This window comes from Atractosteus spatula, chromosome 1 (genome assembly GCF_055471065.1).
Source record: "Atractosteus spatula isolate fAtrSpa1 chromosome 1, fAtrSpa1.hap1, whole genome shotgun sequence".
NCBI lineage: Eukaryota > Metazoa > Chordata > Actinopteri > Semionotiformes > Lepisosteidae > Atractosteus > Atractosteus spatula.
The window spans coordinates 40,191,836-40,207,517 of record NC_142706.1 but is presented as its reverse complement, the minus strand read 5'-3'; the positions used below and the strand labels follow the sequence as shown (position 1 = coordinate 40,207,517).

The 15,682-nt window shown below is 37.7% G+C and overlaps 1 protein-coding gene across 4 annotated transcripts; it reads right to left on the bottom strand.

Moving 5' to 3' along the window:
* Window positions 1-780: 780 nt before the first annotated feature.
* ugl (ureidoglycolate lyase) lies at window positions 781-15,546 on the bottom strand. Of its 4 annotated transcripts, none has more exons than XR_016091060.1 (16): window positions 15,513-15,546; window positions 14,421-14,486; window positions 13,715-13,843; window positions 12,183-12,401; window positions 11,860-11,950; window positions 10,519-10,595; window positions 10,314-10,424; window positions 9,771-9,830; window positions 7,726-7,882; window positions 6,423-6,621; window positions 5,737-5,815; window positions 5,221-5,313; window positions 4,001-4,073; window positions 3,530-3,605; window positions 2,096-2,226; window positions 781-1,213 (listed from the first exon to the last, which is right to left on the bottom strand). XR_016091060.1 is itself a non-coding variant. In XM_088916280.1 (16 exons), the coding sequence occupies exons 2-16, from the start codon at window positions 14,424-14,426 to the stop codon at window positions 1,045-1,047; spliced, it is 1,662 nt and encodes a 553-aa protein (XP_088772406.1). In that variant the 5' UTR covers window positions 14,427-14,486; window positions 15,513-15,546; the 3' UTR covers window positions 781-1,044. The 4 variants fall into 4 exon arrangements, 3 of the variants coding, with proteins under 3 accessions (XP_088772406.1, XP_088772414.1, XP_088772423.1); XM_088916280.1 differs by having other exon boundaries at window positions 3,538-3,605; XM_088916288.1 differs by having other exon boundaries at window positions 3,538-3,605; window positions 14,421-14,514; window positions 15,513-15,543.
* Between the last annotated feature and the right edge of the window lie 136 nt (window positions 15,547-15,682).

Sequence of the window (15,682 nt, the reverse complement as noted above, 5' to 3'; positions counted from 1 at the left end):
TTAAAGGCTAATTAATTTTCTATTTTAGACATTTTTTAACAATATTGCTTCCAGCTCTTAAAAATTGGAAAGAGATTTGTAATTAGTATGAACACTGTGCTATTCCGCAAGTTTCAGGACTGCCCTTGTGTGCTAGTTGAAATATAACCAGTTGGATTTGAGCAGAAAAAAAAAACTGACTCTTTGTAGGAGCTGTATGAAAGTGCCATTCTCCCCTGTGTTCATCAGCTGATCACTTGTTCAGAGCTATCTAGTCAGAAATAAGTAAGCATATAATACATTGAGGAGAGATTGCATAACATGCTGCATGTTGAAGCTGTGCAGAAATTCATTTTAACTAGGGTATTTGAGGTCTAGACCAGAAAGCAGATCGGTATCAGGCACAAATGAGCAGCAGTGATTAAGGGTCTGGAGGGGATAAAAACCAGCAGACACAGGAGTCCTGCAGGACCTGGACAGAAAACCACTGAGGGGATTTCATGCTTTATCTAAAACTAATTTGCTATGACAAGTGCTTTCTCCACATTTACACTCTGGAAACTTAAAACAAGGCATTGTCCTACTTTTGCCTTGCCTTAGTTTAAAATGTATTTTACAAAAGACATAGTTACAGTATTCAGCCTTGCATTTACCTGTAGTCTATTTTGATCCAATGGAAGTATTGCTGTCAAAGAAACGGTAAGCTGATTGCTTTAACTGAGGGGACATGATGTAAATATTATCCTCCACTCTTGTTGATTTGGTTGTCGTGATACACATCAAACACAAAGACAAGTGTTCTCCAGCTTTTGGAATGTTTGTATCATGTCAATGAAGTTATGTTTATTATGTTTCAGTTTTTTTTCTCAATCTGGACAGAATATCTGTCTCGAACCACCATTTGAATGATAAAGTACAAGATTTTTTTTTATTTCAGAGCTGCTGTCTTCTCATAACAAGAGAGATCAAAATCGGTGATGTTATTTTTTGACAATTGTATTTTCTCATATTTCGTAAGACGGAGGTAAAAAAAACAAGCTGTCTTGAAATCTGCCTCTTTTCAGTTTACAACTTGTTTTTTATCAACCCTGGTGTATCTTGCCTGTTGTCATGAGCGGTCAAGCTAAGAAATGTATGATCCAGGTTTAAATAGGTGGTGATGAACTCTGGAAACTCATACTTCTGTACAACTTCCAGGAACATTGTGGAGGCAGTGTCAATCTTGTGCTCCATTCTAAGGGGGAAAAGAAAAAAACAAGGTCACGAATATTTATAGCTTGTAGTCCAGGAAAGAGAAGGTTTTGGCGAGTAGATTCCCACTTTAACTTGGACTTGTACTGGTTTGAAAAATGTATGGCTTTCACTGCACTCAACTGCATATATTTTTATAAATAATGAGAATGAAATAATGAAGAGTTATTATTACATGGGGAAAAAGGTTGAGAGAGTAAACTGTAGACATGGTAGGCATGTTATCACAATTCATTTTTTGACGTGAAGATTCAGATTCAGTATTGCCACGCAAAATTCTTTATAAACTACTTTTCCATTGGGGTATTGAGATCCCATCACTGTGTGGAATTAGTGTTGGAACACCAAACAATAATCCATTTTTGTATGGATATTTTTTGTATTTTAACCAGCTGAGATAGAGATCATTACTTTGTTTACTGACATCACTCTAATGGTGACACTTCTTTAAGACAAGACACTAGCATGGACTGCAAGCCACAGTAGTAACTGGCAGATGTTTTTAGATCAATGTTCATTAGATGATATTCTCCAAAATGTAGGGAACCTTCTTATATTTATTGAAACTGAGCTGTTTAATCAGGAAACTGAATTTTTACCTCATACCGCTTTGTCTCTGTTTTCTCAATTTTGTTGTAAAACTGGTATTTAGTTTGGCCTTTAAACCTGCTGGACTGTAGCTCTTGAAAAATTTGAAAAACAGGCCGGCACAAACACACATGCTTACGTGTGTAGGGTTTTGTTCCCTGTCATAGAATAAACTGTGTTTTGTTTTTCGAGAACTATGCATTCATTTTAAATATTAATATTCCCGAAGGGACATTACAGTTCTGAATCTGGATATATACAGTAGCACTGTCCTTACTTCCCAGTGGCAAACTTTACAGCTGTTTTCAGCTCTCTTTTGACATCCTGCACTAGACTTTGTACCAGATGTCTGGTTACTGTCCTGTTGTCATCTTCTAATTTTACTTGATGACGAATCCATTGCCAGACCTACAGTAAAAGGAAAGAACATAAGGCTAAGGGTTTTGGAGCATGGAAAAATAAAAAAAAAACATTAGTCAGCAGAAAATTCCCAAACAACCAGAAAAAGATCTGTCCAGCTGAAGGCTGATGCCTGATACTGGAATGATATTGACAGCATTTGTTTTATCTATATATAATGAAGTTACATTTCCTCAGTTAATTTTCACTTGTCTCTTTTACAGCTGCTTCTGCTAGAGAAAGCATCACTGAAAATAATACTTTCTTCATTATTTGTAGCTGATTATGTTTACCTCTGCATTTAAAATACTGCATAACAGACACAAAGTAAATAATATGATTAAAAAGGACTCAAGAAAAATCTCCAGGGCCCAATGGCATCGTACCAGTTGTACTCAAAGAAACAAGAGATGTTATTCAGAAGTCATTGACAAAACGTTTCCAACAGTCTCTAAAAACAGGAATCATACTTCACAGGAGAATTGCTATTGTAGTACTGTGACAGGCCGACAGCTCTGGTCTTCTGAATACAAACCGGTGCTCTCTTCAGTAGGTGTGTGAAGTTGAGCTGTTGGCAAGCCACACACCAGGGATCTGAGCAATCCTTAATTTATCTGCAGGCAAGCTGACAGCGACACACCTTAAAGAAGAGTTTTTTCATCCTATTTTTTTTGTTAGTAAAATAAAAAAGTGCTGCTTGTCCATTTTTTTAAACTCCAGACTTGTGCTGTCCATTTGTAGACCAGCCTGTTATAAGTACCCATCCATAAAAAGTTCTAAGCAATTCCCCTGACTTCTATTACATGAAAGATAATAGAAACAGTTATTAGAATTAAACTAGAGCCTATCCTATATGGAAATAATATTGCAGGAAACAGTCCATTTGAATTTGTGGATTCAGAAAAGGTGGGTATGCCTAAACCAACTCAAACCCAAAGTCAACACAATGGACTTCTTCAGATTGAGCAGAGAAATACAAACCAGAGGTCACAAGTGTAAACTATGTGGGAATGTAAAACGAAGAATGGCAAGCAGTTCTTTACCCAATGGCTTATGGGAATCTGGAACAAGCTATCCACATTTTAAACCATGGGCAAGATGGACATCTCGTAACCTCTTACTTTCTTATAAAAATGAACCTCTGCAATCACATCTGGGTATGAAAACATTTTGTTTTTAAATTAAAAACAAAAATATGAACAAAGGTTAACAGTTACTATTGATTGCTATGTCATATTTAGATTGTTGTTTGAGAATAATTATGGGTGATTCAGTGATTTTAACAATGCTGTTTCATCACACTTTGACTTACTTACGGACCTGTGATCTGGAAATTTCTGCAGTAGCCGAGTCTTCCACCTGACCTTTGTAGAAAAAGTGTCCCTCTCCTAGAAACAGTGAGATTTAAAAATCAAAGCAACTCAATTATTAAATATACTGTAAAATTGCTTTTGGCCCTTATCAATGTGATTATTTAAAGGGTCTGTACACATTTTCCCATAATTGTAGCATATTTAATCACCAGGACTTACAGTGCTATCACTGGAACATTGTTTTTTAAAGGCATCTCATGTAAGAAAAAAAAAATATGCCTGGTGAATAGGAGATCCTATCCACTTTATAACATTCTAGACACTTACAAAATGAGGATCCAAACAGTCATTTGGCTATTGGCTGTTGTTGTACTGCTCTAAACAATTAAGCAACCAAAGTAGCCTACCTACTGAACTTGACATAGCCCAAGTAAAGCATACACCACAAACCATAAAGAAAGCAGCCTTACCTCTAAGCCAAGCCTCTATGAAAAGAATTCCTACTGCAATGTTATATTTTAATCCATGGAGGGTAACTCCACCCTAGACGAAGCAAAAAGAGGACAAAATTAATCCCAAAGAGTTTAACTGCCATTTAGTAACATGTCTTAACAGAAGAATTGTAAAGAGATGTTCTTATCAGAATTAGAATGCATGTAGTTGCATTTGTGTTCTTAAATTTTATTACTAAAGACAATGAAAATTAAAGTTTAATTACAAATTACATTCTTTATATTACATATAGTAGGAGGAATCTTCTACAGTTCTTGGTTTCCTACAGTGAAACATGTCACAGTTATAAAAAGGTAAATGGAGCACCATTCTCATGTAAAAACCCCAAACAAAAAGTCCAAAAGAATGTAAGAAATGCAAGCAACATTGTAAACTGTAATGATAAAAAAATACCGGGGAGTTTTCTTAAACACAACTGAGTTTTTTACTTTTGTATTTAATCATTTTTTATATTTCTAAGTGTACACATTTACCTTCCAAAGCCATCAAAATATTAAAGAATAATGTTATAAAGTGTTAGTTATACGTGTATAGGACTTTAACGAGCCCAGCCTTCTTTCTTCTTTTTATTCCAGTGGAAATTCCTTTATTTGATGACAGCATGAACACATAAAAATGTGTTGAAAATAAATTACTGGCCATATTAAAAATATAATACCAACCATATCTGAAACGATTATCTGAGAAATATGTTTGTTCCTTTTGAAAAAAAAATTGGGATTTATCTGTTTCAAAATAAGCATAGAAAAGCACAAAAAAACATTTTTTCTTTAAATTCAGCTGAAATATTCTGAAGGGATTTGAGCTAATTTTCACTTGCTAAAATTCCTGAATTGCATGCTTACTTTAGTCTACTGGTATGTGTTAACATAAATGTCTCTCTGTGGATCTGTCAATATGTTATTTCAAAATTAGAGATCTAGCTCCCAGACATAAATGCATCCTCATCATATCTTTGATCATTTATCCTAAAGGACTGAATTCCCTAAAACACAACAGAATATTTGATATCAGATTAGAAAATGGAGTGTCTCTTTCCATGACACATTATGACATATGCCTAACTTGTCTCTGTGAAACACTGACAATACAACATAAGTTTGTATAACAATTTTCTGTTTCATATGAACTTCTGATACCAAATGAAAATGGTGAACAATACTTAAAAAGCACTGACCGCAGGCATAGTGAGTAAATCTGTGGGTGTAACAGACACATCTTCCCGCAGAACGTGCAATTGATTCGGTCCCTGAGTGTGTTCCTGGAAAAGCTAAGAAGAAGGAAGCCCAAGATGGTGTTTTTACAATTACATGACAAATTAAAGATTCCAAATGTTTCCTATTATTATAGAATGTATTTGTACAATGAGTACAATTACTATAGAAATATACCATAGATGTCTTAGAAATCATTTTATTTATTGAAAGTTTATGAAAATTCATATAAAGGTCTTTTTCAAGCAGAGAATTACATGAGAAACTGGAAAAAAAATCCATGGTTCTTTAGCTTCTTGCTATTTGATTAAATAAAATGTTTTTGAATGGCGAGGCAGCATACAGGCCAACTATTGTGGATCGCTGCTACATTTTGAAAATGTAGATCAGATTTTTTTTTCTTGCTACACATTGTGGACAGTGAAAAGACATGAACGATGACAAACTTGCAATAGAGGTTTAAAAGTAATGTACGTCACCTTTTGCATGGGTTCGATTAAATCAAGATCATACACCATGAAGCCATCAACTCCAGCCTTGATTTCAAGTAACTTTAACCTTTGAGAGAAACACACAATAACTATCAACAGTGATATTGTAAGAAATGAAAAATACAGTCAATCATCTTCTCTATTTAGTTCATTTCAAAGTAGAAGGTGAGTCTAAAATTCTATCCAGACTGTTAGAAGAGCTTCAAGCACCTGTTTTTCTTGGAAGACTGTTCCAGACAGTCACAACTCTCTGTGTAAAGTAACCTTTCCTATTCTCCTTCCTAAATTAACACTCTTTTAGTTTCTGTAGGTCCTCTTTTCACTAGTGAGGGTGAAAGAGTCTCCTGGGTTGATCCTTTCCTTATTTTCCTTTGGTTTTTCTACACTTAGATCCAATTTCCTCTTTAGCTCCTTTAACCTGTCCTTATATGACACTCATCAGGACTGCCACAATATCATTTTTGTTGTATTGTGACAGAAAATTAACACTATACTCGATATTAGACTCTTTTGTGCAATACTTTAGTTAGAAGATTACAAATATCATAATTTACTGCGCTGTTATAGGAAAAACGTGTTACTTGCCAACCTAGATTCTTAGAAGACTACTGCTACTTGTACCATCAACGTAATGTGCCATTTCAACGAGAATTTCATGGAAGGAGACTGCTTGCCTGGTGACAGTGGCCATGACCCGCTGGTAGTAAGAGCTGCTTCTGTCTCTGGGCAGAAGCAGTGCTGCCATGCCCCCAGTGGCAAGTGCTCCTCTCCTGTGACAGGTCTTTACCAGTAACTCCATGTAGCTCTTCAGAAACAGCTTCTCCATGTTCACATACTTGCTACGGTCAGGCAGGAGAAAAGCCGGGCGATGACCTGGAATGACAAGATCAACGACTTTTGGCGTAGTCCAGTTCAGTTGAAAAAATGTCATGAGACAACTAGAATAAAGAAATCTAAAAGTATTCGACAGGTGCGATCTTTTCCCTTAATCTGCCATGTTGTCATATCCTCAAAGGACATAAACAAAGGATGGGCCTTGAAGGAAACATGTCAGGTCCCGATGTCGCATGAATTAATCGGACTTTCAAGCAGCTTGTGATTTTAGTGATTGCAAAAGATTTGTGTTTTAGTACTTCTTTCTAAATTTCAAAGTGCTTCTGGTGAAGCACTGTGATGCCGATCAGCATCAGGTAAGACAGATTTCACCCTAGAAGCCACACAATTCAGATGTGAAAGACAAATTGTGCTCTTGCTCTGGTTAAGATACTAGCTTGTTCTGTTTTTTTTAAACTTTGAAAAACTTTTTTGGTTTTATATCATTTTGTTGGTTGTTATCAACAACCAAATCACAATTTCTCAGCATACTTAAGAGCCTAACTCTAAACTACTTAATTGCACATGCTTCTGTGGTCAAAACAAAGTGTTCCAAGTGCTTAGAAATTGTTTTGAAAGCGACCTAAAATATCTGCTGTATTTTGCCTCTTCAGGACTTGGGCTGGTCACTTCTGACATAGAGTCTAGACTCTAAACATTAACGTTTGAATTTTAAAAAACAGTTTCCCTATAAATGTGACCATCAATGTTACTTTGATGTATTGAATTTTTAACTGCTTCAATTGAAAAAAACTGATCCAGCTTTAAACTGGCAACATCACTGGAACAAAATAATTGACATTTGGAAAATCAGTGTTCCTGCATAAAATAAAAAGGGCCCTCTAACCTACTTTTCTCAGTAAATATCATGTGGAATACAAATGAGACAGAATTAGGATTGCTTTTATACTTCTCAATAAGTGCAGGATCCCTTGGGAATAGATATACATTATAAAATTGCTTTTGTTTTAGATATGTTGATTTGAAGAAGTCTGACTTGCATCTACTGGTATTAAAGCAAATGCACAAAATGTAGACAGGGAATTTAGAAAGGGAAAAAGAATATGAAAAACAACACACGGGTAAAATCATTTAGTTGCTCACCAAACTTATTGACAAAGGATGCTGAATAATCCCAGATGCCACAGTTGAGCCCAGCAGAGTGTTCCTGCAGCTCAAACAGGATCTCTTCCATTTCAAATGTCGCCAAAATGTTCTCTATCAACACAGTGGCCTTAATGCTGCCTACAGGCAAACCAAGCTGCACAGAAAGTCATGATTTACACACAGACAATACAGAGTCAGCAAAAACAAGTTAAATATGTATCTCTATTCTGTTAAGTACAGTGATATAGACACGCTTCATTAACAATGCTAGTAATGCTGGCATTGTTGTTTCATCCATCTACCCATTTTCTAACCACTTTATATAGGGTCTTGGGGGTGCCGGAGCCTATCCTGGCAAGCAACAGGAGCAAGGGAGGATACACCCTGGACATTACGCCAGTCCAGACACAAAGTAAAACACAAACGCACAGCAGGACCAATTTCCCCAGAAATCTAATAACCTCCCAGTATGTCTTTGAACTGTGGGAGTAAACCAGAGCCCGGGGAGAACGTACAAAAGGAACTGAACCCAAGGCCCCAGGACTGTGAGACAGCACTGCTAACCACTGTGCCACCGTGCTACACCACAATATTTTTAAACAACATTAAAACAAGTGTTGGGTACATTTCTAATATAGTGAGCATCAAGAGAAATCTATCACTCACACTTGAAACAAATTCAGTTATTAACATGAAAATGACAAAATCTTTTTTGTAGAACATCTCTGACTTTCTATTAAACAGACATAGCAGAAGTTCATTTATAATCAAAAGGGTTGTTCAACAGTGGATGTAAGTTTACAGTCACAGGCTAGCAGCACCTGTGGCCATCACTGGAAACGATACAAGTTGCATATCTGTGATGCATGCTTTGCATTGGGTTGCAAATTTGGTCTTGTGAGATTCTGTCCCATTTCTCTCATAGTGCCTGGACAAGCATGTGCCTGTTTAACAGTTTCTGAACTCTACATACCCAATGTCATCTCAGCTCGTCCCACAACTGTTCAATGGTGCTCGGGTATGGTGAACAGAGCATCCATTGCATAACTGACACATTCTCGTCTCCCAAGAAACATCAGTGTTACATGAGCAGCATGTACATCAGTAAGAACAGCAAGTGAAGTCCCATGACTTGATCAATGTGTCACTGGGAGGTCAAGTGCAGTCATGTATTACTTCTCGTGGAGTTCTGTGGAGACTAGCTTTTCTGCTCACACTGTTGCAAGTGGGCCTCCCCATTGATTGGTCGGTGGATCACAACAATGTTATTTTGCCATTTGCCATGTCTGAGCCACACCCACTGATGTCCATCAGGGTAGTCTACACAAAACCTTGGCAGATCACTCCACTACTGGCAGGTCCATCTGAGGTTTTTTTTCCTTGATTTTCACCAGGCTTCTCCTCATCACCCATGCACAACCAACTCGCTCACTAATGATTTAGTGCTTGTACAACAAAGTCACTTGATCGTACTGTAGTCAGTCAAAAATGATCAGTTAATCAACAATGCCAAAAACATGTCACCGATATCTAAAATCCAAATACCTTTTTTATCCTTTAACTGTAGTATAGTTTTATATTTGTAACTGATTTTTTGCCACATAGAAACCTTGGACAGATGTACATAAAAGCAGAACAGATGGTACTACCTTCATTCTTTCTCTGTTGGGTGAGAAGAAGCCTATTCAACCTGCAGCCCTTCCAATCTATTCCATTACACAAGCTTCCTATAACAAGCTCTTTGATTGTTTAATTACTAATTACCAAAACCCCCCACACAATAAAACTAGCTACTGTATGTAAATATTTAATTGATAATTAGCAAGATCAATATAGAAATGAATGAGCTGGTTATGTCCAAGTACTGGAGTGAAGAAGACTTTAACGGCAATGTGTTTAGTATCCATGCGTGACAACACTTTGCTTAGTTGAGAACATTTCAAACAAATCTGATTAAGACAGTGAACCGTAAAAGTGTGTCTCAAGCAAAAGTCGGGAGAAGATTCAATTACATCTCTTCTGACATTTAGGGTTTTTCCCACCTTTTGCTCAGACCAAAGGAATATTTTGTTCCACAGCCTTGCTTCAAGATGGCTTTCAATCTAGAACACCAAAGCACAAAGGCAGTATTAAACTTCCCTGGCTAAGTGATAGTAAGATTGAATTATGGTTGTTTAGTATCGTTTCATGCAAAATTGTGAATAAAGAAGGTAGACACTGGTCAAAACAGAAGTGATGTTACGTAAAGGTAAATAATCTAATCTGAAAATACTGTAAACTTATCAGCGACAATTTGCATCACAATGATCTCCCAAACCTCATCTAATAGTATTGGAGGAAAAATCAATATAAGGATTAAATTAGCAATATTTAAAAGAGAAACTAATAGAAAAACCTATATGTTAAACAGGGACAAGAAACAGGAAATGTAATTAGAAGGCAACTCAATTAAAGATTTACAATGGTCATTATTTGTACTGTATATGACTGAAACAAAAAACAAGGTGTTAATAGTTTGCAATGGAGAGTCCTTTCATATTTTAAAAAGCTCCATTTAAAAATACAGTACAACAGAGTCTCCTTACCTTGGACAGATAGAAAAACGGTCCGCTTTTGTTTTCATACAACAGCTGTCCATTGTGGAACATTATCAACCCAAAATCAAACAAGGGTCCAGGCACTTCTTTGCCATTGACCTGACGAAATGCAAAGACAGGCGTCAGAAAAACATAATCTGGACTTCACAGAAAATCCTGTTCAAAAGGATTGAAGTAAAACAACAGTCTGTACCATCATGCTGTGCTCAACCATGTTCCAAGCTCGGGGCCTAAGCATAAATACAGGGGCCTTGGAAATGGGTGGAACACCTAGAGAGACAAAAAACACACAAAGATACAACACACATTTATTTTCTTTTTTTTTTTTGTCAACTCATTCAGCAAGCAACTTTTGTTTTCCTTGTCACGTGCTGGTATGACAATCTGCAAGTCATGTTAGACTCACCAAATTTTCCATTACCAGAAGGCCACTTAGTCATGGTATGAGGTGTGGCAAACAGGAACCCAGCCCAGAAGTGTAGGTTCCAGAGCAGTAAGCACAGGGTAATTTTAACATAACAGGTTCTAGGGCTCTGTAGGGGGCCAGAACAGTTAAAAACAAACAATCACTAGAGCCTGGTGGCATCTTCCCAGCCACATTTAAGAAAAAGAGGCAAGTTCCTCATAGACACCTAGCCAGAATATTTCAACTCTCCTTAGAATGGGAGCAGGACCTAAAGACTGGAAAATTAGAAACGTAACACAGATCCACAAAACAGGGGCTCATAATTGAACCAGGAAACTACAAACCAATCAATCTTACTTCCGTGGGTGGTAAAGTTATAGAAATGATTAGAAGCATTAGAAGAATATTTAGAAATCAAGGAGATTTTAAAAGACAGCCAACATTTCTAAACATGGGTTTAGAAAGGGAAAGTCTTGTCTAACAGGCCAGAATTATTTAACAAGCAACAGGGATGTGAAATTACATACTAGTATACTGTGTTCAGTTTTGTTTTTCAGATCACAGAAAATATATTATAACCTCGGAAAGATTTCAAAGAACAGGAACAGATTTGATTCCTGGTCTCAGGGGACTGTCGTACTGTATAATGACAGATTGAGGGGGATACAATACATTTCTCCAGTCTACTTTTATCCAGGTATGTAAAATCTTAACGGGTATTGACAGGCTCAACACAGGGGACTGTTTCACACTCAGTAGAGAAACAAAGATATTGAGTCACAGTAGAAAACTTAAAGAGAGTTCATAACGGACAGGGAATAAGAAACAAATATTCATTCCAAAAGTAGGTATCTGGAAAAGGCTTCCTAGCCAGGTGGTTCAGGCCCAAACTCTGGGCACCCTTAGAAACAGCTGAACAGAAATTTAGGTTCACTTAAGAGTCATTACCAAGAGGTGAGAGAAAAGAGGGTCAATGAACAAAAACGCATGAGGATAAGGGGAGAACATCCCAACTCCTATCAGAAGACCTCAATCTGGAATCGAACTCAGGATTCAAGCAGTGCCAACAATCATACCTCCATCCCACTCTCTATCCAGTCTGGGGGAAACAAGTGAAAAGTAACTTACCCGGGAACTGATTACGAACTGCCTTGTGAACATTATAAATGCCTTTTATCTGATTGCAGAACGTTGGACAGTTTCCATCATCAAAATCAACCTGCAAACATAATTGTTCAACAGAAAATAGAACTATATCAAAAACAACTCAAAACGAGAAAAAATGCTCATAAAGCTGTTGTAGTCAACTTCCCAGAATTTCAGAAATGATTCCAATTTCCACCGCCTCACCACAGCCTTGTACACTGCCTAATTCATATAACCACAGATACCAGTGACTGAAAGCGAAGTAGAAATGACCTTTTGCAAGACCTGAACTCCCACGTATTCACCTGGATCCCCTGAGCTGTGGAGCTCAAGGCCTTTATGAAGCGCCCTGTATGGCAGGGAGCCAGGTCTCCGATGTCCACATGCCTGTTCTGCAGCCTCTCAGGAACAGTAAGGACTGTCCATGTTGGATCATTCCGGATATGAGCCGTAAGGCTGGAAAACCCTGGGAGGTCTCCTGTGAGGTCCAGCTGCACCTTCCTGGCAATCCTCAGCTTCAAAATCTGAGGATTGGAATAAGTAAATATAATATTTAGTGTGTTTGATATATGTAAGGGGCACCAAGATAGCGCAGTGGTTAAAGCAGGGGCCCTGGGTTCAATTCCAGACCTGGGGTGCTATCTTCATGGAGTTTGTATGTTCTCCCCATGTTTGTGTGGCTTTCCTCTGGGCGCTCCAGTTTCCTCTCACAGACTAAAGACATACAGGTAAGTTAATTGGGTTCTGGGAAAACTGGCCCTGGTGTGAGTGTGTGCACATCTGTGTTTATGTCTGTGTGACCTGGGTTCCTGTATCCTGCCTTGCACCTGTAATTTGTCATGATAGACTCTGGCTCCCGAGACCCTGAATTGGAAGAAGCAGTGAAAAAACGGGTGGATGGTATAAGTGAATAAAGCACCTGCTTGATTTCAGTGGCACTAATGAGATCAGATCATACTGTACCTGTGTCATAATAGAGATTTGTGTAAAATTAACTAGTAACTAGTTGCTTCTCAGACAGAAGACCTAATGCAGATTTTGAAGAAAACAGATGGTAGAAAGGAGTTAAACGATTTAAGATATGGATGTAAACTGCTGGGGCTTGGCCTTATTACAAAAAGAAAAGCAGATTTGTAAGATGGGTATAATCTCCTAAAATAATATGCAGGTGCTTTTGCTTCATTTGTGGAACTACTGGACAAAGTGAAATTTCATGTAAAACCAGTAAGTACCTGCAGGGCTCTATCAGTGAGTCAGCTTCAAACAGAATTGAATGTAGTAACACTCTGACAAAAACACAAGGTAGGCACACACCTACAGAAGATTCACTGGGTGCTCCCCTCCCTCCCCTCAACCAGAGTGCTAGTGCCCATCCATCTATCTATTTCTAACTGCTTTATCCAGTACAGTGCAGCAGGGGAGCACTGGACGGAAGATCTGACACACCCTTTGTGGGACACCAGTCCATCGCAGAGCACATAGACAATACCACAACACACTCAACACCAGGGCCAGTTTGACCATTTTCCCAAAAGCCAATTAACCCACCAGTATGTCTTTGAACTCACTGGAGCACCTGGCAGAGACCCCTGTGAACATGGGAAGAACATACAAACTCCACACAGACTGTACCCCAGGAATTGAACCTGGGGCCACAGCACATCAAGGCAGCAATGCTAACCACTGTGCCACCCTGCTGTCCTGGTGCTACTACCCATAATTCCAAATGTATAACTAGGTGCACTTGACACACCTGTCCTTGCCAGGCACAATACCACAGACAGTGCTACAGTGCTAATGAAAAGTTAAGTGTGGAATGTGCTTCGGGAAAAGTTACCCTGTCAACTTCTTCTTCAAAGGTGGAGACTAGCTCTGCAAGAAACTGTATGGACTCAGTATTGAAGAGAGTTACATATTCATGCTGTAAACCAGGCGGGGCAGGGTCCAGCTCCACGCCGCTGACTGCCTGAAGACACGTGAATACATATGAAACTTATTCAGACTAGCACAAGAACTGGTATCCTGTAAGAACATAAGTACAAGAAACAAGCTATTCAGGGCTGCAGGTTACATGTTACATATAAGATACTGTACATCAATCGCCACACTTTCTGCAGCAAATAATAAAAAGGCGCGTGGTACTGATTAACACCCATCAGGATAACACACTAAACTTGAAAAGAAGTCAGCTTGTTAAACAACATTATATTTCTGGTTTTAACAGTTCCGTCTAGTAGTGCATTCATGTATGTACTTTTAATTGGTCTACTTAAAATTTTTGCTGTCGCATGAAAATCTGGAACTTTACCCTAAACATAGAATTTTCCAGCAGAAATCCTTCTTATAATATCCTGAAACAATTTTTATACCTGGATATGTACTGGATCTTTCTGATAATACACCTATCCTAAAAGGATATTCACATTCAAATACACTACTAAATTAATAATGGCTAAAAATTATAAGATCACTAATGATTTATTTTACTGTAAAGAGTGGAACCAAACTGTATCTTTGGAGTTTAAAGCTTTTAAATTACTTACAACCATTTTTATTGGTCTTCTGAGAGTCTGTTGCAGGACTTTGGTACTGTTTGAACAGTGTGTTTGCTATTAGATCAAGGACATAGGTTACAGCCTATAAGATACATCAAAATTTAATTTAAAAACAAAAAACAAATCCAGTACAATGCAGTCTTCAGGAAGTCTTCAATAATTAAATTCCCTCACTGATTATTCAGGAATTACTGGAAAGAAAGGGATTTTTTTTTATCATAGAATGACTACCAACATTCATCACCAATACACAGTGTATTAGAGTTTACCAGCAACCTATTAACCTGCAGTTCTGCTTTTCGCATTTTATTGTTTAAATTAGCATTATTTAAAAATGCTACAAACTTCAGTTTGATGTATTTCCAAAAGGGGGTCCTGACTGAGAAGTGTCTTAAAAAGGGGTCCTCAAATAAGAGAAGAGTGACCAGTGGAATAAAGCGGTGTGTTCACATCATCCAATTTTGAACGGATATAAACTGTAATTGATACTTTGGTGTTTAACTCCAACTAGGAGACAAGTTTGGGAGAATAAAACAGACATCACATATTTTATATCTTGCTCTCACGTATTTTTTGCAAGTTTATGTAAAATATATCTTCTAATGTATGCATAAGTTACTTTTTATATAAACTTACAAACACTATATGAACTGCAATCACACATTAACTGACATTACTTCCAATGAAGCTAATATGAAATCCACATAAAATCACAATGTATTCGTCGGCTATTCGTATGACTTCCCTTGCTCCACATCAGTTTATCAGGATAGCAAATATTGTAAAGTATTACCACATGCAAAACATACACGTAACATGTAAATGTATCTGCAGGTAGACGTAGAGTTATTTTTATACCTAATATGCCAGCTCAAGCATGCAGTTAGTAACTTTACGTGTTGGGTCACAAATCTACCTAAAGAGGTAGATTTACCAATGTTAGTGCCTACAGTACTTCGTAAATAGAATCAAATATCCAAAGCACGACCTGGAAAATTCCGTATGTTGAGGTATTAATTCAAGAAATACAGTCCAATTAAGACATTTAGCGCTCAAATGGAAAAACAGAACCAAAGATACCGTGAGCTTAGGACAAAGTTTCTTCCCTCTTCCTTCTTTCCCCTGTCATCTACTAATGAGTGACGGACTACAGAAGCCTCGACACACCTCTCTCGGCAGCAGCTGAGTGCACCCCCTCTAGTGTCCGTCCGCGGTACCGCTGTCTCTGTTTTCACACTTGCACATACTCT

Coding starts and splice junctions, on each gene's coding strand:
- ugl (XM_088916280.1), bottom strand. Junction 10,425..10,518: donor TGGTTGAGCACAGCATGATG/GTACAGACTGTT, acceptor GCATTTCGTCAG/GTCAATGGCAAAGAAGTGCC. Junction 3,606..4,000: donor CATAGAGGCTTGGCTTAGAG/GTAAGGCTGCTT, acceptor CACTGTTTCTAG/GAGAGGGACACTTTTTCTAC.